Raw genomic sequence first — 27813 nt, 5'->3', positions numbered from 1 at the left:
AAAAGAAAAGGAAAAAACATTCTGTGATTATGTTGCATAAAGCTTAATTCTGTGAGCATCTATCATTACATTTGTACTCCCTTTTTTTTAGAAATTTCCTTGTAAAAATAATTTTATGAAGTTTATTAATAAATGATTGGTTTTATTGATTCATCTATTTTTGCCTATTTGCCTTTGTTATGTCTGCACAAATTTGTGGCAGAAATTGAGATATAATATGCTGAATTGAGGTGGCTATTAGTTTTGGACTATTTTGTTATGTAAGCAATAAATTTTGCAGCATAATGTAGGGCCCAGTGTGAGAAAGCTGGGTCTCCCTCAGAGGTCTTGGGTCTTCCAGCAGGACAATGACCCAAAACACACTTCAAAAAGCACTAGAAAATGGTTTGAGAGAAAGCACTGGAGACTTCTAAGGTGGCCAGAAATGAGTCCAGACCTGAATCCCATAGAACACCTGTGGAGAGATCTAAAAATGGCAGTTTGGAGAAGGCACCCTTCTAATATCAGGGACCTGGAGCAGTTTGCCAAAGAAGAATGGTCTAAAATTCCAGCAGAGCATTGTAAGAAACTCATTGATGGTTACCGGAAGCGGTTGGTCGCAGTTATTTTGGCTAAAAGTTGTGCAACCAAGTATTAGGCTGAGGGTGCCAATACTTTTGTCTGGCCCATTTTTGGAGTTTTGTGTGAAATGATCAATGTTTTGCTTCATTCTCTTTTGTGTTTTTTCATTTAAGACAAATTAAATGAAGATAATAATACCAAAGAATTTGTTTGCAATCATTTTCAGGAAGAAACTGCGTATTATCTGACAGAATTGCAGGGATGTCAATACTTTTGGCCACAACTGTATAAAGAGAAAAATCTGACAAACTGAAAATTTTGCAGTGTTATGCACAGGTCTCTTAATTTTTGCCAGAGCTGTATATATATATAACTTTAGGGGTAGGTTAATTTTAACATTAGAAAACAAAAAGCAAAAAACACAAATGTCCTGAACTAAAAAGTAAAAAATATACTGCAAATAATGCATAAAGATAATAATAATAATAAGGGTATTTAGTAAACATAATTTTGATCAAAATAATGTACAAGCCATCCCGCCACGTCACGGCAACCCTTGTGGGACAGTCCCTACTCTAGTATTTAAAACCTTTTCAATTGCCAAGTGACGTGAATGTGAATAAGGATCGAGCGGCTGAACCACTAGTAACAGCTTAGGCCAGACAGGATGGCTTTCCCAGCTCAGAAAGAGGGCGGTCACACCCATACATGCACTGAATGCACAATGAAATGAATAAAAAACATATCTGAACTGAGAAAAGTAAGTTAATGTGTATGCACAATGTAAGTGCATATTAACACATGACCATTAACCAGAGAAAACAAAAAGCAAAAAACACAAATGTCCTGAACTAAAAAGTAAAAAATATACTGCAAATAATGCATAAAGATAATAATAATAATAAGGGTATTTAGTAAACATAATTTTGATCAAAATAATGTACAAGCCATCCCGCCACGTCACGGCAACCCTTGTGGGACAGTCCCTACTCTAGTATTTAAAACCTTTTCACTTGCCAAGTGACGTGAATGTGAATAAGGATCGAGCGGCTGAACCACTAGTAACAGCTTAGGCCAGACAGGATGGCTTTCCCAGCTCAGAAAGAGGGCGGTCACACCCATACATGCACTGAATGCACAATGAAATGAATAAAAAACAAATCTGAACTGAGAAAAGTAAGTTAATGTGTATGCACAATGTAAGTGCATATTAACACATGACCATTAACCAGAGAAAACAAAAAGCAAAAAACACAAATGTCCTGAACTAAAAAGTAAAAAATATACTGCAAATAATGCATAAAGATAATAATAATAAGGGTATTTAGTAAACATAATTTTGATCAAAATAATGTACAAGCCATCCCGCCACGTCACGGCAACCCTTGTGGGACAGTCCCTACTCTAGTATTTAAAACCTTTTCACTTGCCAAGTGACGTGAATGTGAATAAGGATCGAGCGGCTGAACCACTAGTAACAGCTTAGGCCAGACAGGATTTTTTACTTTTTAGTTCAGGACATTTGTGTTTTTTGCTTTTTGTTTTCTCTGGTTAATGGTCATGTGTTAATATGCACTTACATTGTGCATACACATTAACTTACTTTTCTCAGATCAGATTTGTTTTTTATTCATTTCATTGTGCATTCAGTGCATGTATGGGTGTGACCGCCCTCTATCTGAGCTGGGAAAGCCATCCTGTCTGGCCTAAGCTGTTACTAGTGGTTCAGCCGCTCGATCCTTATTCACATTCACGTCACTTGGCAAGTGAAAAGGTTTTAAATACTAGAGTAGGGACTGTCCCACAAGGGTTGCTGTGACGTGGCGGGATGGCTTGTACATTATTTTGATCAAAATTATGTTTACTAAATACCCTTATTATTATTATTATCTTTATGCATTATTTGCAGTATATTTTTTACTTTTTAGTTCAGGACATTTGTGTTTTTTGCTTTTTGTTTTCTCTGGTTAATGGTCATGTGTTAATATGCACTTACATTGTGCATACACATTAACTTACTTTTCTCAGTTCAGATTTGTTTTTTATTAATTTTAACATTAATTGAGAATATCAAATCACATTGTTTAAATGATATAAATTTATTTGCATTTTGCAGTGAGAAATAAATATTTGATCTCTCTGGCAAACAAGACAATACTTCGTGGCAAAACCCTTGTTGGTAAGCACAGCAGTCAGATGCTTTTTGTAGTTGATGATGAGGTTTGCGCACATGTCAGGAGGAATTTTGGTCCACTCCTCTTTGCAGACCATCTCTAAATCATTAAGATTTTGAGACTGTTCCTTGGCAACTCGGAGCTTCAACACATGCTTGAAACAAAGTTGTTCACCCACAATTTTGGAAAGGTGTCAATGATTTTTTTCCAGACCATTTTTAGTATTTTGTCTGGAATTATGTCCAATTTGCCTTTTTTTCTCTTTTTTTTGTGTTGTTCCATTACACACAAAGGAAATAAACGTGCATAACAAAACTTCTGTAAGTGACATTGAAGTATTTCTGGGAGAAATACTTCATTTTCTGGAACAATTTCAAGGGTGCCAACATTTTTGGCCATGACTGTAGGTATTTCTAAAGATAATCTGCTAATACCATGCCTTATGAAGGCATCATTAGTCTTGAAAGCTTGCTTTGTAACAGTGCTGGTGTCCTGGGTTCACATCTCTGCTAAGGACAACATCTGCAAGAAGTTTGTATGTTCTCTCTGTGTTTGCGTGGGTTTCCTCCGGGTACTCCAGTTTTCCACCCATGCTACAAAAAACATAATTGTAAGCCTTAACGGGAACAATAATAATGTTAAAAGTAACTTCTCGTGTAAAAAAGCACTATTAACCTCTAGCTATGGGGATAATCTGCAGATTAAGAGCATTCTGAGGCTGCCTGAAGCCTGCACTGAGAGCCCCGCTGCTGGGAGGAAATGAACTTTATTCCTACTGGCAGCCTCAAGCTTTCAGTCATACAGCCGCTGCTCACTATGCACTGACTTGAAGCCGCATCAGCCCACCCTTATGACAGAAAGTCCAAGGCTGCCGGATGGATTAAAGTTCATTTCCTCCTGGCAGCGGGGCTCCCAGTGCAGGCTTCAGGCAGCTTCAGAACACTATTAACCTGCAAATTTTTTCACATGACAGGATCCCTTTAACAATTCCATCCTTATTAGGGTTAAGAAGTATGTTTTTTTGGCTTGTGGAAGGAAACTATAGCACCAGGAAACACCCACACAAACACATGGAGAATATACAAATTCCTTGCAGATGTCTTCAGTGGAAATTTGAACCTAGGACCCCAGAGTTGCAAATAACAGTGCTAACCACCGAGCTGCTGTGCAGTGGCTGCAAGTGCACACTTCAGCACTTCAGTCTGGTAAATGACGGCCTAACGGAACGTTATAATTTGTAAATGTCAGGAAAAGCTCCAGACCATACTTTGGGTAAAAGTATTGTGCATTTAGCCTAAACATGACCTTTTAAAGGCCAAGTTGTAAATGTGATTCCATTTTCAATGATTCTGATGCGCTAGTCAGACACTAATATTAATTATTTGCTCAACATTCTTCTTAGCGCTGTGCTATCATGTGACCATAAGTCACATTTTATCCTCTTAATACTTAAATATGTAAAATCCAGCAGCATGGTGGGGGTAATTAATGCGTGCCCTATATGATCCGAAAGAGTCATCACTGCTCGGGAGATTTTCAGTCTATCGTATATACTCGAGTATAAGCCGACCCCCATAATTTTGTCACAAAAAACTGGGAAAACTTATTGACTTGAGTATAAGCCTAGGGTGGAAAATGCAGCAGCTACTGGTAAATTTCAAAAATAAAAATAGATACTAATAAAAGTAAAATTAATTGAGACATTAGTAGGTTAAATGTTTTTGAATATCCATATTGAATCAGGAGCCCCATATAATGCTCCATACAGTTCATGATGGGCCCCATAAGATGCTCCATACAAAATACACCCCATACAATGCTGCGCAAAGGTTAATAATGGCCCCATAAGATGCTCCATAGAATAACATGCCCCATATGCTGCTCCATAAAGGTTATGGCCCCATAAGATGCTCCATAGATTATGCCCCCATAAGATGCTCCATAGATTATGTCCCCATATGCTGCTCCATAGATTATGTCCCCATATGCTGCACCATAGATTATGTCCCCATATGCTGCTCCATGGATTATGCCCCCATATGTTGCCCCCATTAGATGCTCCATATATCATGCTCCCTTTTAGGAACGGTGGAACGCACTAAATAAAATAAATAAAGTGCGTTCGCTGCTCGGGGTCCACCGTGCAGTAGATGTGAAAACTGCTGCTAAGTAGTGACAGACGAGCAATATGGCAGAAATGCGCACGCGGGTTGAACGTCACCCGAGTGTGCTAAGCAATCTCTGTTTGCTCACAGAGATGTCAGCAGAGGTAAACACAAAAGGCTGAGCCTGTTAGTGTCACAGGTCTCAGGTAAATGCACACACGGTATCTGGTCACAGGAGCAGGACCCAAGGCAGAGGAGCTGCGACCGTCTAGACCTACCGTCCGTGCGGCGTCATTACTGCGGACGCCAAAGAGGGCTGCAACTGCAGCGCGGCGTAGGACACTGCCGCTAGTCAACAGAGCAAGGAAGCAGGCGCAATGTCGGACGCTAGCACTGTGGATGATGCTGTAGTGGCTTGAGGTTTGCCACGCGCTGGCGCTGACTCTAAGCTAAGTCCTTGTACACATTCGTAATATCAGAGGGAGAGGATCTTAATGAGTCATTCGCAGGTTCATACATCCATCATCTTTCACACAGTAGCAACTAGAGACTATACTAGCACATGGCCAAACGGTCATGCGCGCTTTTTATAGCCGGGACCTTCCGGAAGCTTCCAGATCTCCGAGATGAACCAAACAGATCTGGAACAGGACCTGGGCACATGACTCCCGATCTCCAATGGGAGATCGTCTTGTGAGCATGCCCAGTAGGAGAACAGAGGGACTTAGTCTCTGGAGCGATCTGCTGCAAAGTAATCTCCTCTGCGGTAGATAGACAGCAGGAGACCGCAGAATGTGAGGCTCTGGATTCTTGCAGAGCAGATGCAGAAACCTGACGCCTAATACCCCCATATGCTGCCCCCATATGCTGCTCCATATATTATGCCCCCATATGCTGCTGCTGCAAATAAAAATAAAAAAATGACATGCTCACCTCTCCGTCACTGGGGGCCAGGTGCCGGTGTCACTGCTGGCTCAGGACCTGGCACTTGCGATATTCACCTGTCCCCGCTCCATCGCTGCTCGCCGCTGTCTGCCACGTCATCTGTCAGTGACGTTCAGGCAGCAGAGGGCAGGACATGCACTAACCACGTCACCGTGCCCTCTGCTGTCTGAATGTCACAGATAGAGGACGCAGCAGAGAGCAGCAAGCAGCGATGGAGCGGGGACAGGTGAATATAGCTTATACTTACCCCATCCTGTCGCGGTCTCTGCAGCCACGTTCTCCCACGGTCTCCCTTGCTGTCTTCACCGGGCACGTGGTGCCACTCATTAAACTCATGAATATGCACATATTCATGAGTTTAATGAGCGGTACCATGTGACCGCTGAAGGCAGGAAGGGAGACCGTGGAGAAGTGGGGGGGCTGCAGAGACATGTCAGGAGGGGGTAAGTATGACCTGACACCACCGCTCCCCCTCCCCTGCCAACCCCCTGGTGTATATGACTCGAGTATAAGCCGAGAGAGGGGACTTTCAGCCCAAAAAAATGGGCTGAAAATCTCGGCTTATACTCGAGTATATACGCTATTTAAAATTTCTCATTCAATTTCCTCCCAGAAAAGCAAAGAATTAAAGTGAATCTGTAACCAGGTTTTCTTGCCTAAACTGAGAGCAAAATAATGTAGGTGCAGAAGCCTAGTTTATCAGCAGGAGATTATCACTAGAGAACTTGTAGACCTGCTGCCAGGGAGTCCTCTATATTCATGAGCTTTGTATAACTCCACCACTGATAGGCAGCTTTTTGCCTATTTATAGTGTACTCAGAAAGCTGCCAATCAGTGGTATGGGCGGGGTTACACAGAGCTCAGCATTCAGAGAACTGCTAGATCTGCAGCAGATAAAACAGTGATTTTATCAACACTACAGCAAGAAGTCCAGTAAGTGACACATTGCTAGAATCAGGGTCTCTTCCCCTACAACATACTGCTCTCAGATGAGGTAGCAAAATCTCCGTGACAGATGCACATTAATAGTCTTGTTGCTAATGGCATATACGATCAGCCTTATTAACATAATATATTACACATTACATGAGCATGCATGTCTAGAGTTTTAATAGAAAAAAACAGAACATTAAAAATGAGAAAGCGTCTCTTACCTCATTATTAACTATATTAACTGAGGCTGAAGACATAAAAAAATAAAAAAGGTTATTATAAAAACATTTATTATATTAAAACATATCCATTATATGATATATTATAATATACAATATATTATATTTTAAATATTGTATGAGAACCTGATCTAGAGCAAAGTCATTGGTAATAATATTTAGAAAGCATAAAACTTAAAATAATAACAAATAGTCAACATAGCTTTGATTGTGTGGTATTGAACTGCTGCTGTATTCATGGAAAGGAAACGGTTTTATGGCAGAATTAGTAAGACCATTTTACAGTATTCCTGTTCAAAATCTTCAACAATAATTTAAATAATATAATAATAATAATATACTTTATTTAAAAATTCCCTATCCTTCCCTAACTACACTATCTAACTGCTTTCCTTTTTTGTAGCTTTCTTTTTGATAACACTTCGTTTGAGAATACCAATTCATGCTGAAATGCTCAAATGAAGCATCATCAGTGGGCAGACGACACAAGTATCACTTGCGGGGGCGGTGCTGGTCTTTGTATACCAGGTCAGGGGTGTACATAGAAATTATTGGGCCCCACAATGTTCTCATTGATTGAAATAAATACCTCTCCTGTACACACACTGACAGTGCACTCTGTTTCTGGCTAGATAATACTAATCTGAGCCAGCAAAAAAAATGCACCGTCATTGGGCATCTCACACAGTGACAGAGCAGAGACTAGTCTAGCCCCTGAAATGAAGATCTTTCATGATGTTCCGTTTCAGGTTGGGGGCACGGGCTGTGGCAGTGACTGGAACCTCTGTCCCCTGATGGCGCTTCATTTGACTATCCCAGCATCATCAAAAAGGAAGTTGTAAAAAAAAAAAAAAAGTAAAGCAGTTAGATAGTGTAGTTAGGGAAGGATAGAGCATTTTTAATGAAAGTATATTAGAAAAAGATTAGATTATGGTATTAAATAGATAGGTATTTAGGATGAAGATTAATTTGTATATCAAACCACCCCCTTTAGGGATAGTTACACCCAAATCTTTTTTTTATCTGATGCTCAGGTTTCCTGTTCCTTTGAAATGCAGAGGTCCAGACTCATCATGCATCTTTTCACTTTCATTTTTTATAAAACTGCTTGCAGTGTTGCATTTTTTTTAAACTGTAAATTTTATTACATTTTACATGGAACCAATTACAAACAAAAGATCCAGGTAAGCCAAATGTTACAATCTAGGCATCAATCAGAATACAATGAAAATTCCATAATAGGATATAGTCATTTAAAAAAGCTTCAAATACAAAGTACAGTTGCATAAAATATAATATGAGGGAACACCCCCCTAGTGGAACCTAAACTGAAGTGGGTGTTGGTGGATTCAAAAAACAGTTCAGGAATTAGTACTTAAAAAGATGTTTGATTCCACTATATGCTAGCTCCATCTTTTAATCAGCTGGCTAATACCTAAACAACTATAAGCAAAACCAAACATTACAGGAAGTGATAAGGAAAAGGGGACAAAAGGCACAAACTGTGTAGAAATATTAAGAGAGAGAAGTCCTAACCACCAACCTGAGCCCAGTAATAATCCCATGGGGCCCAAATGGTATCAAAATTGTCCACTCCAGCTCTCAGCATAGCCGTCATGTATTCCATCTATTTAGTAAGTGATGGTTAGAAGGAGGAGAGGTCTGTTTCCAATTAAAGATTAAGGGCTATAAAACACCTCGCTGCAGTGAGAATATGTAATAGCAACTTACCCGAGCTCTTCCCCATCCCTCTAGGAGAGACATTAAGAAGACAAATGGCAGGATCCAATTCAACCTCCACAGACCCCTGCAAATCAAGGCTCTAACTTCTTCCCAAAAACTAATACTCTCCGAACAAGACCAAAAAATGTGGTATTGAGTACCAACCTCTGAGTCACAGCGCCAACAGAGATTCGAGAGCTGGGAGTTCAATCTATGAAGGAGGTCCGGGGGTGTGATACCAGAACAGCAAAATCTTATACTGATTCTCCTTATATAGAGCCGCACACTGCATTTCTCTTTCGGCCAGGGGTAATGAGACCCCACTTCCTGACCCCTGATGTTCCCTCATCGGATTAAGAGGGGGAAACGCGTCGGGCTTTCATCTGCATCAATTGGCTGATAAGTATATTTCTGCACATTATATCCAGCAGACCCTTTTGTGGTACGGAGTATTGAGATCGATCTTTTTGAGCAACTATGCTCTGCTGGTCTATACATTGTATGCATTACTATTGGAATATTTTTGTACCACATGAGAAATTATAACTGAGGTGAATTTGTTAGCCTCATCCTTTTCATCTATGACCTGTGTGAGATAGCACAATTAGTGTGCATTTTTTCTTATGTGCAGATATTGTTTCTGAGTTAGATTGTGTCTCATAGTGAAAACAGGGTGACAATTAACCCCTGCTTCCAAATAATGGCCGCCACATGTGCATCGCAGGATTTATTTTTCTACCTTTTAATGTGCAGTTTTTTGACTATTTTCTAAGTGCTTGTCCGGGGATCCGGACAAATGAATTGTCTTATGTGTTATTTATTGAATTTCCTTGTAGCCTTTTTTTACTTATTTTGCTATTTGGTAATTGGGTCTGCCTATTGCAGCTTATTATCATTTTTGGTGACTACAAGATGTCTTACCTAAAGCTGCATTTTGATACCACCCGCTTTTTTTCTGTCTTTTTACTACGAGATAAGCTTATATTGTGGGGTATCTACATTATCAGAATTACTACGAGATAAGTTCATAGCACTTTAGAATTGTCTATGAGACTATTTATGTCTCTTTACTTTTGTTTTCGGTATCATAAGTGTGTGTGTGTGTGTACATTTTTTTGTGTCCTTTTTTGTATACGTAGGGAGGCTTAGGGGCTATTAGGGATACCGACGTTGGGCGGGGGCGCCATATCGTCAACAACTAGGGTGCCAACCTCCGCGGCTAGGAAGGGCTGAAACAGGGCGGACTAGGGCAATTTAGCCTTTGGCCCATATTTTGTTATGACTACATAGATATATAACAGTGTTTCTGCCACTCTTCATTTTTATCCTCTACCCCCCCTTTTTTAGTCAATTCTACTAATGTTTTTTAGTGATTGAATTAAAAGCTACAATTTAGGGGTTTTTTTGAGCCTTCATAAAGGACCCCGAGACACCAAATGCTCTCAGAGTCCCAAACAAAGACCAATTTAATCAATCAAATGCCTTTTCTGCATCCAGGCTCAAGACAAGAGTTTGCACGTTATTTCTATTAGAGACCTCTCTTAAGTGAATCGCGCATCTGGTATTGTCGCCCCCCTGACGGAAGGGAACAAAACCTACTTGATCCTTGTCAACAAGCCGGGGGAGCCAAGCATTAAGCCTGTTGGATAGTATGTAAACATTTTAAGGTCAGAATTTAATAGTACTATCTGTAAAATAGTTTGAACAATCCAAGGGATCTCTTCCAGACTTGGGGACAATGACCAGATAAAGGTGCAAGAGCGAATCCGGGATGGATGAACCCTCCATAAAAGAATTAAACATCTTTACTATGTAAGCGGAAAGCTCCTCCATAGCAATGTTGCAAAATTTTAAGCAACTCATAATGGCACAAATATTTTCTGACTTTTTTGGCATACATCACCATGTGTCCCAAAACTGTTGTTAATTACAGCAGAAATGTTGTACCTTCTTGAGGTAGCATATGGCAGCTGAAAGATGAGCCATACATCAATGAAGAAAGGAGGTAAAAAAATATCCTCCAGCGATGACCAGTAGGAAGTAACATTTAAAAAAATCACGTTTATTTGGCTAATATTAAAACTATACACACTGGCAGCCACAAATGTCCATGGAGAAACTGACACGTTTTCTCTAAAAGCTGGTACCATGAAGGCTTTTAGATGAAACACGTCGGATTTTCTTTGGACATTTGTGGCTGCCAGTGTGTATATTTTTAATATTGGACAAATAAATGTGATTTTTTTTTTCATTTTTATTTTCTACTGGTCATCGCTGGAGAAAAAACGTTTTCCTCCTTTCTGCATTGTGATATACGTCCCGGACTAGGACGGCTCCTTAAGATGAACTATATCCAGACAAGATGCATCTGAACATGATGAACTGACTTTCCCTTTGTAGCAGAATGTATCTTTTGATAATGATCACAGGTACACAGGAGAACTTCACTGAGCAAGTTATCTTGAGTAAACAGCATTTACTTCTTATGAGTAAACATGAGATAAGAGAATTCAGAAGCACAAAGCCCGTGCTGCTTCCATAATACACTCAAAAGCGAAAGTAAAAGTAACAACAAGAGAGCTTCCCTCCCCATGATACAGCAAACATATAACTTCACACTATCGCCATCTGCTGTCAGGCTAGTGTAAAGTCCTCCTTTACATAAACAATAAGTCCATTTCTGTTGCATATGCCAACACCCTTTCTCAACAGTAAGGACTTATTCAATCAAACCCAACTTTTTTACTAGTCTCTGGTGTTTATCCGCATTCAACGCCTTCATGAAGATGTCTGCTGTCATTTCTTCAGTACGACAATATTCTAACTTCAAGACTCCTTGTTCCTGATGATCTCTCAAGAAATGATACTTCACATCAATATGCTTGGTTCTTGGATTGACTCTTTCCATCTGAGCAAGAACAAGACATCCTTAATTGTCCTCTTTCAATTTTGTCGGTTCCAACTGTGGTTGTCCTAAGTCTGTCAACAATTGTCTTAACCATAGAACTTCTTGACTTGCATGTGCTGCGGCAACATACTCTGCTTCTGTTGAAGACAGTGTCACAATTGACTGTTTCTTACTTGTCCAACTTATTGGTAGATCTTCTGTCAGTTGGATCTCCAGCCCAATCTGCATCAGCGTATCCTGATAAAATGCAATTATCACTTGTGGGTAGTTTGAGCTAAACGTTGCTGGTTTCTTTCAAATAATGCATTCCTCTCTTTACAGCATTCCAGTCAGCTTTATTTGGTTTTTACACCTTTCTACTCAGGATTCCTACTGTTGCTGCGATGTCTGGACTTGTAACAGTCGCTAGATGCAGTAGTTTTCCTATTGCTGTTCTGTACCCTTCATTATTTGGTGACATATTTTTCTCACTATTCATCTCTTTAAGATAATTAGTTTCCATTGGAGACTTTACTGTTTTTGCATCCTTCAATCCAAATTTTTCTGCTATGTCTTGAATCATGTGATTTTGATTCAGTAGGAAACTCCCGTCGTCTTCTCTTTCTATCTGTATTCCTATGTACTGTTTCACATTTCCCAAGTCTTTGATTTCAAAATGTCGCTTCAGGACTTTTAGAATGTTTTCTTTATCCCTTTCTTGTTCAGAACAAATCAAAATGTCATCTACATAAACAGTATGAGTACATAAATCCATCTATTCATCAGCCTTTTTGTGTACAAGCATGGATCAGCTTTGCTTCTTTGAAAATTTTCATTTGTAAGCACTTCCGTGATTTTGTCATTCCACACTTTAGCTGCTTGCTTTAAACCATATATGCTTTTCTGTAGTTTGCAAACTTTGTTTGGGTTTCTTTCATCTTTGAATCCTGGAGGTTGTTCCATGTAAATGTATTCTGTTAAATCTCCATTCAAAAATGCTGTCTTTACATCCAGATGTATCAGTTCCATCTATTTCATTGCTGCAACTGTAAGGCTATGTGCACACGTAGCGATTTTTAAGCGTTTTTGCTGCGATTTTCGGCGCGAAAACGCTTAAAAATCGTGTACAGAACGCACCCCATGCATTCCTATGGCATTCCGCACATGCTGTGCTAATGCTGCGCTTTTTTCCGCGGCGGAATCGCATCGCGGAAAAAATCGCAGCATGCTCATTCTTTAGTGCGGAATCGCAAAGAATTGCCGCGATTCCGCACCCATAGGAATGCATGAGAATCGCTTACTTCCCGCATGTGGCTATGCCCACCATGCGGGAAGTTAAGCGTCTCATGTGCGGTTGGTACCCACGGTGTGGAGGAGAGGAGACTGTCCTCCAGGCCCTGGGTACCATCCCCCTGTAAAAAAAAGAATAAAAAATAAAAAAATCGGGGTATATTTACCTTCCGATGTCCCGCGCTGCATTCCCGGCCTAGCGTTCCCAGTAATGCCTTGCGGCAAGGCCCTGTAATGACGTAGTCTCGTGTGACTCTAGCGGTCTCGCGAGATCACTATAGCAACGCGAGACTACGTCATCACAGGTCTCGCAAGGCATTACTGGGAACGCTGAGGCCCGGGATGGCAGCGCGGGACGCCGGAAGGTAAATATACACCGATTTTTTTATTTTTTTTAGCATTTTAACATCGTATCTTTTACTATTGATGCCGCATAGGCGGCCTCAATAGTAAAAACCTGGTCACACTTGTCAAACACTATGTTTGACGAGTGTGACCAACCTGTCAATCACTTTCCAAGCGATGCTTCAAATCGCTTGGAAAGTGCTTGAATATCGCACGCGAAAATCGAGGCAAAATCGCGGTAAAATCGCAATGAAATCGCGTGGAAAAAAACGCGCGATTTCTGGGAAGGAGTGCGGTTTTTAGTGAGCGTTTTAAAACGCTACGTGTGCCCACAGCCTAAGTAAAGTTCTTATTGTAGTATGTTTGACAAATGGAGAAAATGTCTCATCATAGTCTTCTCCATATTTTTGAGAATATCCTTTAGCTACGAGTCTTGCTCGGTATCTTTCAGGTGTGCCATCTGTTTGGTATTTTACTTTAAAAATCCATTTACATTTTCTTCCTTCTGGTAAATCTGTCAGTGTCCATGTATTTAAGTCAGGCATGGATTTCATTTCTGTTTCTGTTGCTTCTATCCATTTATTAGCTTCTTCTTTAGGGAGTTTAGATATGTCTTCCCAAGAAGTAGGTTCATAAATTTTACTTGAGTTTGTCTTGTATGAGAGACATTTTGGTGGTTTACCTTTGTTTTCTCTCATTGAACGTCTTGGTCCTGTGTCTGTTTGTAGTTGTATTTCTTCATTTTCAGTATTCTGTTCTTCATCAATTTCAACTACTTTCTCATCAGATACCTCTTCAGCAATGTCACTGCTGTTTTTCTCATTTTTTGTGTCAAGTGAAATCATAGTGTCTTCTTTTAGATCCTCAATGAATGTTACACTGTTGCTCACCGTGACTCTGTCTGTTTTGGGATCTAGGATTCTGTATCCCTTGCAATTTTCACTATATCCAACAAATATTCCCTCCATGGATCTGTTTTGAAGTTTGGAACGTTTTCTGTTGGAATGAATATAAAAACTTTACGTCCAAAAACTTTTAAATGATTGACACTTGGTTTCATACATTACCACAGTTCATATGGAGTTTTCTTCAGTTTTCTGGAAAAAAAAAAGTCTGTTCTGTAGATATGTAGCTGTCATTGCTGCCTCACCCCAATATTTCTCTGGTAGTTTGGAATCTGTCAGCATACATCTCATCATTTCTGTCAGAGTTCTGTTTTTCCTTTCTGCTACTCCATTTTGTTCAGGTGTGTGCAGAACAGTTTTCTGGTGTTCTATTCCATTCTGTCTTAAGTAGTTTTCTATTTCATGACCTGTAAATTCACCTCCATTATTACTTCTGATGACAATTGGCTTCCTTTGAAATTTGTTACTCGACCTTGTTACGTAGTCTACAAGTTTATCAAAAACTTCACTTTTGTTATTAATTAAGTATGTGACTGTGTATCTTGAGTAGTTGTCTATGAAAGTCACCATGTATCTATTTCCTCCTGATGTAGTCACTTTCATGGTTCCACATACGTCAGTATGCACCAAATCAAGTGGTCTTTTGCTTTTATCTCACTTTCCTTTGGAATAGAAATTCTTGTGGCTTTAGATTTTATACAACATTCACATCTTACGGTAATTGAGCAATCTGATATCTTTAGATCATTTGTCAATTCTTTTCTTTGTAGTTCCTTTATACTGTCAGGGTGTCTGTGTCCTAGACGTCTATGCCACGCGTGAATGCAGTTCTTGTGATCATGTGTACATACCTTCATCTGTTCCTTTGGTGTGTCAAGATTATATAATTGTTCATCTGCCTTGACATTGGTTATCACCTTGTTTCCTGCTAGAATTGCACACTCATTGTCTTTGAATTTTACAGTGAGTCCATTGGCTGTTAAAAGCTTCACAGATAACAATCCACCTTCCAATTTTGGAACATACAACACATCCTGTACAAGTATCTTTGAATCTTGTCCGAACTTGTTTGAACAGTTTTGCATACTTTGTCCTATACCTCCTGCAGTTATTTGGCTTCCATCTGCATGATAAATGGCTTCTTTCTTATCTAAATCAAGATCAGTGAAGAAATTCTTGTCACTTGTCATATGACTCGTTGCTCCTGAATCAATAAACCAACCAAGTGATAATTTCTTGTCTGTTACTTTAAATGTGCCATTCTAATTATTCTCACATGAATCGGAAATTGTGTTTTTCTCTTTCTTTGTATGCTCTTTATGTTGTAATTTTTGTTGTTCTGCTTTCCATATGGTACAGTTTTTCTTTAAATTACCTTTTTTCTTACATTTGAAACATTCTCTTGTCTCTTTATTATGGGTTTTTTTAAATTCTGTAGCTTTAAGAGCGTTTCCACTGTCCTTTTCAGGAGAAGAATCATTTGTTTGTTCTTTTCTTCTCTGATATTCATCTATTAATCTTGTTTTCACAAAATCTAATGTGATGTCTTTTTCAGGTCTTGTCTCTAGTGCATTTAAGGCTGTATACCGATCTGGTAAACTGCACAATAATATTGCTGCTACATGACTTTCTTTAATGTCTTCACCAATAGACCTTAGCTATGATATTACTTCCATCATTGAGAATATGTGCTTCTGCATGTCGTCATTTGCACTCAATCTCATACTATAAAGCTTTCTTAATAGAAATAACTTGTAATTTAACCTGGATCTTTCATGTAATTTTCTTAATGCGTCCCACATTCCTTTCGCTGTATCCTCAATTCTTATGTGTATTAATTGAGCATCATCCACTAACAAGCTAATGGTGGCTCTCGCATTTCTATTCTTTCTATCCCATGTCTAATTATCTTCATCAGGTCTATCCGTAATGATTACTTCCCATAAGACATCTTTAGATAACAACATCTCTACTTTGAATTTCCATAACTGATAATTTTCACTGTTCAGCTTAGCTACTGTGAGTTTCACCTCAGTGTTGCACATCATTTTTATATAATCTTACTTGTTTTATGAAGATATTTTTCTTTCTTCTTTAGAGTTCCTGTATATCCTGTGTGTGGTGATTCTCTGTAATGATCTCCAGTGTGCAGTCATCCAGTTCCTGGAATCATAAATTCCTTTGTCCCTCTGTATCTGGATTTTTTTCAGCCTCCGTTCACTGGGTTTTATCTCCTTCTGTTAACAGAGCTTATCTGCTTCTCTGTGTCTGAGGTTATTGCTTGTAATTATCTTCTGGGATTCTGTGTTCTGGGGCTATCTCCTGGGCTTATCTTCTGTGTGTCTAGGATTCTGTGTTCTGGGCCCATAACCTGTAGCAGAGTGATCTGCTGTCAGGCTAGTGTAAAGTCCTTCTTTACATAAACAATAAGTCGATTTCTGTTGCATATGCCAACACCCTTATCATATTCCCTCGTTATGTGATATATTTTAGTGACCACGCAGAGTCAGATTTAGGAGTTCTCAATAAAAACAAAAAACAAGGCGGACTTTGACCACTGCAAAGATTATGTCAATTTCTGAGCTAAAAAAGGTCTAAAAAGTACCAATTTACTGTAACGAGATCAATTTTCATGTAAATTCCCCTGTATTGAACAACCAATGTGATTTTTGTTAATAAAAATCATTGTTGGACAACAGTGTTTTCTATGGATTTTCTTTAAAATGTTCTTAGTAGCACATTAGTGTTTCGCTAGGATATGCTATCACTTTGTGATTGATGCGATCCTGACACCTGAGACCCCAACTTATCTTACAAATAAAGAGGCTTCAGCTCTGGTTTCTCTGCACAGTATTGTTTCCAGCCACTGGCTACAGGAGAAAATGCAAGCACAACTCCATCCAAGTAAATGGAGATATCTGCAGTCCGATAGGTCAGTGAACCACCATAAGGAAAACTAAGAGGTCACAGCACTAAACAAGTGTTAGTTGTTATGGAATAAAGGTATGGAGAATTTGTGGAGTCTTCCCGCGCTGCCGATTATTGAAGACGTCAATTACCAAGAATTATTAAAGATGCGGTTTTATTCGACGTGCTTGAAAGTGCCACACGACTCTTCAGGAAGCAACCACATACGACCTACCATATATTCTCGAGTATATATGGCATGTGGTTGCTTCCTGAAGACGTATGTGGCACTTTGAAGAACGTTGAATAAAACCTCATGTTTAATAATTCTTGGTAATTGACATCTTCAATAGTGATGAGTGAGTATGCTCGTTACTCGAGTTTTCTGAGCATGCTCGGGTGTTCTCCGAGTATCTTGGGCGTGTTCGTAGATTATGTTTGTGTTTCTGCAGCTGCATGATTTGTGCCTGCGCTAGACAGCCTGAATACACGTGGGGATTCCTTAACAAACAGGCAATCCCTGCATGTGTTCAGGCTGTCTAGCAGCCACAAATCAGGCAGCTGCGGAGACACAAACATAATCTACTAGCACGCCCAAGATACTCGGAGAACACCCGAGCATGCTCGGAAAACTCGAGTAACGAGCACACTTGCTCATTACTAGTTTTCAATAATCAATAAATCTCAAAAAATAATAGCTTCAATACTGGCTAGGGTAAACCATTAAAAAAAATCAGTTTATTATAAATTGATATAAAATCAATAGATAAAATACAGAAACAACACCACAGGTACAGAAAAATGGGTGGGTAACCCCAAAAAATAAAGAAGTACCTAGTCCTGGTAGAAACCATACAAGAAAATATTGCTATAGAAGTATACACAAGGGCAAAACCAATAAGTACCAGTGTTAGTAATTAAAGTTCAGTGTAATCCACATAGTGATACTTATGATTAATAATATTTCAAATTCCTGATTGTAATATAATAATATGGCATTAAGCTCTATAAAGTAACAGCATGGATATACATATAAACATGGTATATCAAAGATATAGAATAATGCAATACATTCAAATGCCCATTATCAAGTACCAGTGATGAGCGGTATAGTTACCTTAGGACAATAAGCGGGGACCCACCACACCTGACGCGCGTTTCGCTTGGAAATGCTTTTTTGAGTTTTATTGGTGTTTTGTTTGCTTCACGGGCGGCTATATATATGTAGGATAACGTTGGTCTTCAATAATCGGCAGCGGGAAGACTTCACAAATTCTCTATACCTTTATTTCATTGGTTTGACAAACCGTGGATCAGCAACAGGTGAACAACGCTTCAAAACGTTGGACTCATATACATTCAAACACCAGAGATTTCAATGAATAAAATAACCCACTTGATCAAAAGGCAAAATGTTTCAAAAAGATTGCATTTACAATGTGATAGGTTCCCTTCAATTAAGAAAGGAAATATTTCACAGTTCCGGCATAAAAATTGATATAGTAATGCACCCTTGATAACACCAGACCAGACCTTTTGTTGATGTGTCATTCTCACCATCAGCTTGTATATCATCGTGCCAAGATTTAGTTCCTTGAGCCACTGCAGGATGAAGGAAATCGTTAACTCATATATTACACATACGACGTGAAGTAATAAAAACAGAAATTTCTACAATTTCCACTTATACATGTGCTCTACATGATGTTTACGACCTGGGTGAAATTAGACTAACTCATCTAATAGAACTTGTCACACTCTCTAACATTATAGCGTCAGCAATAAAATGTCCAGGGGTTCATACTGGAGCTGCAGACATGGCGACAGGACATCATGCGAAGATCTGCTGCCTCATGGAGCTCAGCATAATATGAATCTTTGATGAAGCTTCTGACATACCCTAGCATTATTGTTCATTACAAGCAGGGTAATGTCCTCTCCAGTAGCCATATAATGAAGCTTATTCATCATGCAGTGGACAGTCGGCATTTTCTATAGACTACGCTAATCATCTCTCCACAGAGGTATAGAAAAATATTCAGGATTGAGAGTCCTCAGTGGTTGATACCTTTTAATGGCTAACTGAAAAGATGGTAACACATTGCAAGCTTTCGAGACTACTCAGGTCTCTTCATCTTCATCAGGCATAGACTAATACAAAATCTGAAGAGTCACATATTTATGCACAATACGGCACAGAAAAAATGCAATAGATGAGACAAGTGACGTGAAGCAGAATTATGATTATGAGAGGTAGTCGCCTTAGACAAGTTGGTTTGGTGATAATAATTTTGCATATCTTTGCTTTTCAAATTGCCATTAAAAAAATATTCAGAAAGATAAATGAGAAGCAATAAGGACCTAAGCTGTGTATCATTATTAGAACTGGAAAATAAGACCTTTGAAAAGGCCGTATTTGCCCATAATTGCAGTTCAGGTCAGTACTTATTTGCAATGTCATGATGGCCTCAATATTATATGATTTTATAGCATAAAAATTTAGCGTCGCATAAGGCTTTGTTCACGCAACTGTAATTTCAGTCCAAGTTCTGTCCATGAATTAAAATTGACCTAACATGGACAGCACACTGACTAAGGTTAATCAATAGGATTGTTTGGATGATAGCCACAAAAACAAGCAAGCTCTAAGCTTACCATTGTGGTGATTTTTCTACCTTTTTAATCCACAGTAGGCTTGGGCTGGCCCACAGGAATACAGGAGACTCCTCTGGTGGGCCTCTGTGCAGGTATAGGCCACCAACGTCTTATATGAGCAATACTTGGCACAATATACTTGAATCACTATGTACAGACACAGGCAACATATTATTCATATACTGTAACAATCTACCCAGGTCATTGTTATATAAACTTGTGATTGAGGATATTGTCACATTTGCATGTAGCTGAATAGTGGGGCACTGGAGTTGTTTATTGGTGGGTCCCTGGCACCCCAGTCCAACCCTGCTAGAACGTAATATTCTCAGGGCTTATAATGAAAAGTAGCATCACCTAACCTTTCTTTTGTTGGTTTTCATGACATTGCTCCAATGAGTCCCAAGGATACAACAGATAAATCTCAGTTATTTCTAAACAGGACAAGAAGTTGGAGATCTGATATTAAATTACTTCTTCAGATTTAAAGGAGGACGGGCCAAATTATTATGACTGATTTTATGGTCTGTCAGTTTCTCAAATGCTCAGCTCGATCCCACCTGTTAATAGGGTTGTTTCAGTCCACTGTTCATTAGTTTAGTACTGTGCTTGCTAATACTTTAAGAAGATTGTCTCTATTAACTCTTGCCCAGTCTGAAGATTATTTAAACAGTCATGGCCAAAAATGTTGGGTCCCTTGAAATGTTCCCAGAAAAAGAATTTTTTCTCATTTAGACGATTTTTGCAATCACACATCTTTTGTTATATACTTGTTTTTTTTTTCCTTTGTGTGTATTGGAACAACACAAAAAAGGGAAAAAAGCAAATTGGACATAGCTTCACATAAAACCTCAAAAATGGGTCAGACGAAATTGTTCTTCTCCACTTCCTGTTCGCCATGCTTAGTGTGGCACACAGACACACAATGCGAAGATTAACTCAACTTCTCCCCTTTTTATCTGGTTTCAGGTGTGATTTTCATATTGCCTACACCTTTTACATGCCACAGGTGAGTTTGAACAAGCAGCATATTATTGAAACAAAGTTGTTTACTCACAATTTTGGAAAGGTGCCAACAATTTTATCCAGCCCATTAGGGGTTTTGTGTTAAATTATGTCCAATTTGCCTTTTTCAGTTTTATTGTGTTTTTCTAATCCACACAAAGGAAATAAATGTGTATAACAAAACGTGTAATTGCAATCATTTTCTTGGATAAATACTTCATTTTCTGGAACAATTTCAAGGGTGCCAACACTTTCGGCCATGACTGTATATGGCTGGATCTAAAAAGACCTTTGGGTGCTCCTAAAAAACTTAGCTTTGACTGCTCCCTGCAGGAGCATCAGTCTCCCGGCACTGTCATCTTCTCTTCATGCCCACTGCACTCTAGCAGAGGCATAGGTAGGGTTTTGGTTCAGGGGGGCAAACATCTGAGTGGGCCCCTAACCAGGTAACCTTGATTACAACTCAGTGGCACACCCTAATAGTGGATGTACGAGAATCTCAAGAGATGATGGTGCTTTTGCTGAAAATAATCTCTATACAAAGACCAACATTGGGATTACCGCCCTAGGGTCAGTGGTAGATGCCAGTCCTACAGAACATATAACAGATCAAAGAACAGTTACAGATGGTCACTTACGACTGACGTTCTTTCTGATGGAATCGTTCACTTTTCCTGTCTTTTCCATCTGGCCCAGACCGACATGACAACTTGTCCAGCCAAGACACGGCTGCAGAGATTACAACAAAGACACATTTCACTTCTCATATTTCCAGCCCCATCACCATCTTTTCCCAATTTGCACAAACTCCTCATCCTACTGATACCCCAATACTGAGCCGCTTCTGCCGTTTGTGTCCCTATTACTGCACCTACTGTGTGGAAAGTGTGCTTCTAGATGATAAAACAAACCTCTAGACTATAGTAATGCACTGTGCAAGTGCCCTAGAAAACAGTGCCCACATTTTGCCCCTTAGAAACCTAGAAAGTAATAATGCCCTGTGTGTGCCACTTTGACAATTACAATAACCTGAGTTCCCCTATAACAATAAGTGCCCACTGTACATTTAATAATGTCCCAAGTCTTCCACTGTACAGGATAATGACCCATCGCTGTATAGTACCACCCATACAGTATACTGACCGCTTAGTAGCCCCCAAACTGTTTAATGGCTCCAAAACTATGTGATGGCCCCCTCACTGTAATCTCCACACTGTATAATAGCCCCTTCACTGTAATCTCCACTCTGTATGATGGCCCCCTAGATAGCCTCTATATAGTATAATGCACCAGATAGTTCTCAATATGGTATAATGAACTCCTCATAGGACTCATTAGTAAAATGCACTCCCATAGGCTGACTCTATATAATATAATGCACTCCCCATCAGTAGACTCTATATAGTATAATGCACTCCCCATAGGCAGACTATTGTATAAAGTACGCCCATAAGCAGACTCTATATAGTATAACGCACTCCCCATAGGCATACTCTATATAGTATAATGCACCGCCATAGGGAGACTATATTGTATAATACACTCCCCATAGGCAGACTCTGTATATTATAATGCACACCCATAGGTAGATTCTATGTAGTATAATGCACCCATCATTAGGCAGACTCTATATAGTATAATGCACCCTCCATAGGCAGACTCTATATTGTATAATGCACCCCCCCATAGGCAGACTCTATATTGTATAATGCACCCCCCATAGGGAGACTCTATATTTCATAATACACCTCCCATAGACAGACTCTATATAGTATAATGCACCCCATAGGCAGACTCTATATAGTATAATGCACCCCCATAGGTAGACTCTATATAGTATAATATACCTCCCATAGGCAGATTCTATATTGTATAATGCACCCCCCATAGGGAGACTATATTGTATAACACACCCCCATAGGAAGACTCTATGTAGTATAATGCACCCCCCATAGGCAGACTCTATATAGTATAATGCATTCCCCACAGGCTAACTGTATAGTATAATGCAACCCCATAGGCAGACTCTATATTGTATAATGCACCCCCCATAGGCAGACTCTATAGTATAATGCACATCCCCCATAGGCAGACTATTGTATAATGCACCCCCCCTTGGCAGACTCTATGTTGTATAATGCACTCCCCATAGGTAGACTCTATTGTATAATGTGTTGCACAGCTTCTGGATACCCACAGTTGCAGTAGAAACTTCACAGAGCAGATTACATGGGATAACAAGCTTTTATTTCACAGAACATGGGGTAAAGGAAAAATGCACAGTCATTCAGTGTTGCACCAGGAAGTAGTAAAGCAAAACTGAAAGTACAAGAGAGACCTTTTCTTTTACAATACATTAAGGAAACTTTACACAACATGGCCATCTATTGTCAGATCAGCATAAAGTCCTCCTTCACATAAACAAAGAAGTCCACAACTGTTGCATATACCAACATAATGTAGCCCCCATAGGCAAACTCTATAGTATAATGCACCCCCATAGGCAGACTGTATAGTATAATGCACCTCCCCATAGACAGACTCTATAGTATAATGCATGCCCCATAGGCATCCTCTATAGTATAATGCACTCCCATAGGCAGACTCTATGGTATAATGCACCCCCCAGGCAGACTCTATAGTATATTGCAGTCTCCCATAGGCAAACTCTATAGCATAGTGCACCCCATAGGCAGACTACATAGTATAATGCACCCCTCATAGGCAGACTCTATAGAATACTGCACACCCCATAGGTAGACTCTATAGTATAATGCAACCACCCCATAGGCAGACTGTATAGTATAATGAACCCCCCATAGGCAGACTCTATAGCATAATGTAGCCCCCCCATAGGCAGACTCTAATTTAATGCAGCCCCCCATAGGCAGACTCTATAGTATAATGATAATGCATCCCCCATAGATAGACTCTATAGCAGTGTTTCCCAACTCCAGTCCTCAAGATCCACCAACAGGTCAGGTTTTAAGGATTTGCTTAGTATCCCCCAGGTGGTGGAATTACTACATGTGCAGGTAAGCAGATCTCACCGGTGCAATTTTAAGGGAAATCCTGAAAACACGACCTGTTGTGGCTCTTGAGGACTGGAGGTGGGGAATACTGCTCTATAGTATAATGCATCCCCCCCACACACACACAGGCAGTCTCTATAGGATAATGCACCCCTCTCCCATAGGCAGACAGTCAGATTCTATAGTATAATGCACTCCATAAAACAATAATTACCCACCTCTCCTCCTGGTTCCTCTGCTGCTCTGAGTGCCGCAAATTTTTGGTCAGCGTGTGCCGAGTTGTGACGTCATCGCGACCCCTGTCAGTGTATGTGTCAGTGATGTCAGACACTGAGAAGGGGATGATGGGAGAGGGTGTGTAACGCTCCTTCTCTCATCAATTCGGTCAGCTGTATCGGCATCTAGTCGATACAGCTGAACTTGCGATGACGGATGGGGGTGCACTGCTGGCATCGGCCCCCTCGCCTGTTCAGGGGCCCCATAGCGGCCGGGCAGCAGTGCAGGGAGATCGTATCTCCCTGCTCTGCCACACAGTGTAAATGTATGGGTGATGTCCACGCCGATACAGTTACAGTAGCATAGCGACCACCTCCTCTACGTTATTGACTCTTGCCCTAGATTGTATGACTGAAATATTGTAAATTTGATTGATAGCCCCCAATGAAGGCCCGGACTGAAGCGAATAATGGCAGAAAGTGTTATGTGATGCTAAATACAGGGTAGGCCATGTATATGAATGCATCTAAATAAAATGGGAATGGTTGGTGATATCATCTTCTTGTTTGTGGCACATTAGTATATGGGAGAGGGGAAACTTTTCAAGAAAGGTGGTGACCATTGCGGCCATTTTGGATCCAACTTTATTTTTCCAATGGGAAGAGGGTCATGTGACACATCAAACTTATTGAGAATTTCACAAGAAAAACAATAGTGTGCTTGGTTTTAACGTAACTTTATTCTTTCCTGAGTTATTCACAAGTTTCTCTTTGTTTACAGCCATTGACAAGTCGCAGAGGTTAACACGTGAGGAGCGGATAGAAATTGTGCTGATGTCTGGTGAACGCAGTACCCGGGTCATTGCAGCAGATTTCAATGCAAGACACCGTACGCAAGAAAACTGTCACCATTCCCATGTAATTTAGGTGTCATGTTCGACTGATGCCAGATCGGCACACTGAATTGTACAGGAAGCAGCAGATAGTATATTGTATATTGTCTGTTAGGCTGACCTTGAAGCTTTCTTACCTTTTTGTCAGATTGTATCAGCTTGTGAAGGAAGCACTTCCAATAACAAGCATACATTTACAGACACACATAAATCACTTCAATACTACCATTGATTAAAGGCATGCGGTCCTGTCCTGCTAGGACACTGATCACCAGAATAAAGGAGCTGCTATACTTCAAAGTACTGATGCTGCTTTTTTGCTGAGAATTTTTTCATTTTATTTTTTATTCACTTCTGTCCTATCACATTCACGAAATGGATAAATTGTAATTGCACTTGCAGGCGACTTAGGCAGATCCACGTAGAAGCCAGCACTCACAGTATTCCATAAAAATTACCTTTATTGTTCAGGTTAAAAGCATGAGTGGCAAAGAGCAGCATCAAAAATAATTAAAAATATATATAACCATCATAGCGAATGGACGCACGTCTAATCCGGCATTCGGGCGACTAGTGCAGTCCTTAGTGTGAGCTCAGACTAAGGACTGCACTGGGATACTATGGGATACTATGAGTGTTGGCTCAGACATGGATCTACCTATATTATTAAACGGGGCTTTTTTGCCGAGCACCAGACAGGTTAGCCAATTACTCCCTTCTCTTGCTACTTTCAGTTGACTGTTCAGGACAAGCTGTCCTATGTGTACATTATTAGTTAGGAAAATAGTACGTCCAATGGAGATCTGTGAGTAAAACCATTATTATTGCTAGTGTGTTAAAACCAGGATAAAATTGTGGTAAATTACTAAAGCAATAAAAAAATAAAAAATGTTAACATAAGTTAACAAATTTTCAGTCTCTCACCAGGACCTTCCTCAGGTTTAATAGTTTATCATCGAACTATTAAAGTTGTGGATGATTCTAGTACGGGACCGAAAACGCATTCATTTAACTTATGATAAAATGTTTTATTTTTTATTGTTTTTGTAATTTACCCCAATTTTATCCTGGTTTCTACACATCAGTAATAAAAATGGTTTGAATCAGACAGAGTAAGTGGACTTCCATTTTCCTCTCTACTATCCTTGTCTACCGACCCAGGAGGTGATGCACATCTGAGCCAATTTGTACATTACTATGCTGGGTTGTATAGTGCACCAAGTAAACACTTAAATTTACATACCACCTACAATAGCTATAGCGCACTTGTATCCCTGATTTTCTTTTTTAGTATTCCCATGTGTACATTGTGGCATTTACTTGACTTGTACCTGGCATTTTTTTTTACCTCTCTGCTCCTGTTTCACCACACCTCCCTCCACTCTCCATAGACTTTTATGAATAGCAGCTGTATTTTTATACTTACCGGTACTAAAGTCAGATCTGTAGACAAATTTGAGCAGATTTTGAGAGTGAGTTTTGACTCCAGGGGCAAAAAAAGTAATTTATAAGTGGGGAAAGAAGCAATTTCTTCAATAACATAATTGCAAAGTTTCTTGTCTCTACTTGTACTATTGATTTATGTAGGGGGGAAAAGTAGAAGGGTAGTTACTGTTTAAGCTTTCCTGGCTGCCCATCCCCATTGAGTATGGATGTAAACTGGTTGAAGAAGTAGCAGTGAATAAAGGTCCTCTGGCTTCAGACTTTTGTAGAAACGAGAGAAAAAAAGGACTGGACTCTATTGGAATAATGAACCCTAATGCCCAAGTATAACAATATTAGGCCAGGGTCACACTTGTGAGAAACTCGCAAGAGTCTCGTGTCTCAATACCCAACACTGCCGCCGGCACTTGGGACCGGAGTGTGCGGCTGCAATGTATTTCTATGCAGCTGCACACACCAGTCCTGAGTGTCCGGTGTCAGTGCCGCATATTGAGGCACGAGACTCGTGCGAGCTTCTCGCAAGTGTGACCCCAGCGTTACTATTATAATTACATGGAAATTCAACTTTTAATTTGTTGCTTTAATTCAAATGCAAATACAGATTGTTCAAAAAAAGGAGTTTCTCAAAGTAGTCACTGACTATGTATACTGTATGTCATCTTGTAGAATGGAGTCCAGGAGCTATTAAATACTAACACAATGCAGTCAAATACACAAACACTGCATGGTATTCTTGTTTATTGTTAGTTATTATAGTCCTTGAGATACATATTAATATATGTGTTTTTTTTTAGTTAACTGAAAAAAATACTGGTGGGTGGTTATGCAGAAAATAGAAGGAAACAGACTATAGGGTCGATTCATCAGTGTTTGCTCCAGTTTTATGCCGTAAAAGAGTTGAAAAATGATTGTGCAACACAAAGTTACACAAACATTTTGTGACTTTGGCCAGCAAAGCATGGATGTAACAGGGCATGCTGATGCCCACCTTCCTAGTTCATCAGAAGTTTTGCCACTTTGGTGGCATAATTTATGCCACGAATGTTACTCCTGTCCCCTGAGTGCAGTAGGATTTCCGGCATGGTGCACGGAGGCGCACGCTGCTATGAAGATGCAATGAATTCACTAAGTGGCCCCATTTAATGAGTGTGGTTCATCATACACCACCACAGCCCTTCATTAAGAGCAGTGAGGTCAATGCCAGTTTTAATGAATCGGCCACTACATCTCACAGCATACTATGCAGAATCTAAAAGGAAAGTTACCAGGGTTTTTCTTACATGGCTAATTAGCACTGTTTTTTGGGTGTTCATAGTATTCGCTATAAAGATTAATGAGCTGCTGTGCACATTTAGCAGGAATTTTCCTTACCTTCCAGCCAAAACAGAAAGAAGAATAGCGATGTTCCTCTGTGGAAATACATTTCTCTCTCCCTCTGGGATCTTTGTGGCGAAAAGCCCTGCATGGAAGAGAGACTAACCTAATCTGTCCCTCATTAAGCACTAATCCCGTCCTTCTTAACATGTTATTGAGGGTCATCAAAACATTGGATACATT

The 27813-nt window shown here is 39.7% G+C and overlaps 1 protein-coding gene and 1 long non-coding RNA gene across 2 annotated transcripts in view; one reads left to right on the top strand and one right to left on the bottom strand.

Annotated features, from left to right (window-relative positions):
• RS1 (retinoschisin 1) overlaps positions 1–27679 on the bottom strand; it is a 39967-nt gene extending 12288 nt beyond the window's left edge. Inside the window, exons 1-3 of the mRNA XM_073565890.1 lie at positions 27628–27679; positions 18547–18615; positions 6940–6965 (exon numbers count right to left, since the gene is read on the bottom strand). Of these exons, the coding sequence (XP_073421991.1) occupies positions 6940–6965; positions 18547–18615; positions 27628–27679 (147 nt within the window). The remainder of the gene's footprint in view (positions 1–6939; positions 6966–18546; positions 18616–27627) is intronic.
• Positions 20517–25113, top strand: LOC141080580 (uncharacterized). Its single transcript, XR_012228971.1, has 2 exons — positions 20517–20677; positions 24702–25113. It is a non-coding gene; the product is annotated as an uncharacterized lncRNA (long non-coding RNA).
• Positions 27680–27813: the final 134 nt, after the last annotated feature.

This window comes from Dendrobates tinctorius, unplaced genomic scaffold (assembly GCF_039654945.1).
Source record: "Dendrobates tinctorius isolate UK_male_01 unplaced genomic scaffold, ASM3965494v1 ptg000016l, whole genome shotgun sequence".
Lineage (NCBI taxonomy): Eukaryota > Metazoa > Chordata > Amphibia > Anura > Dendrobatidae > Dendrobates > Dendrobates tinctorius.
The sequence above is the reverse complement of the archived record's forward strand: the minus strand, read 5'-3'. Positions and strand labels throughout refer to the sequence as shown.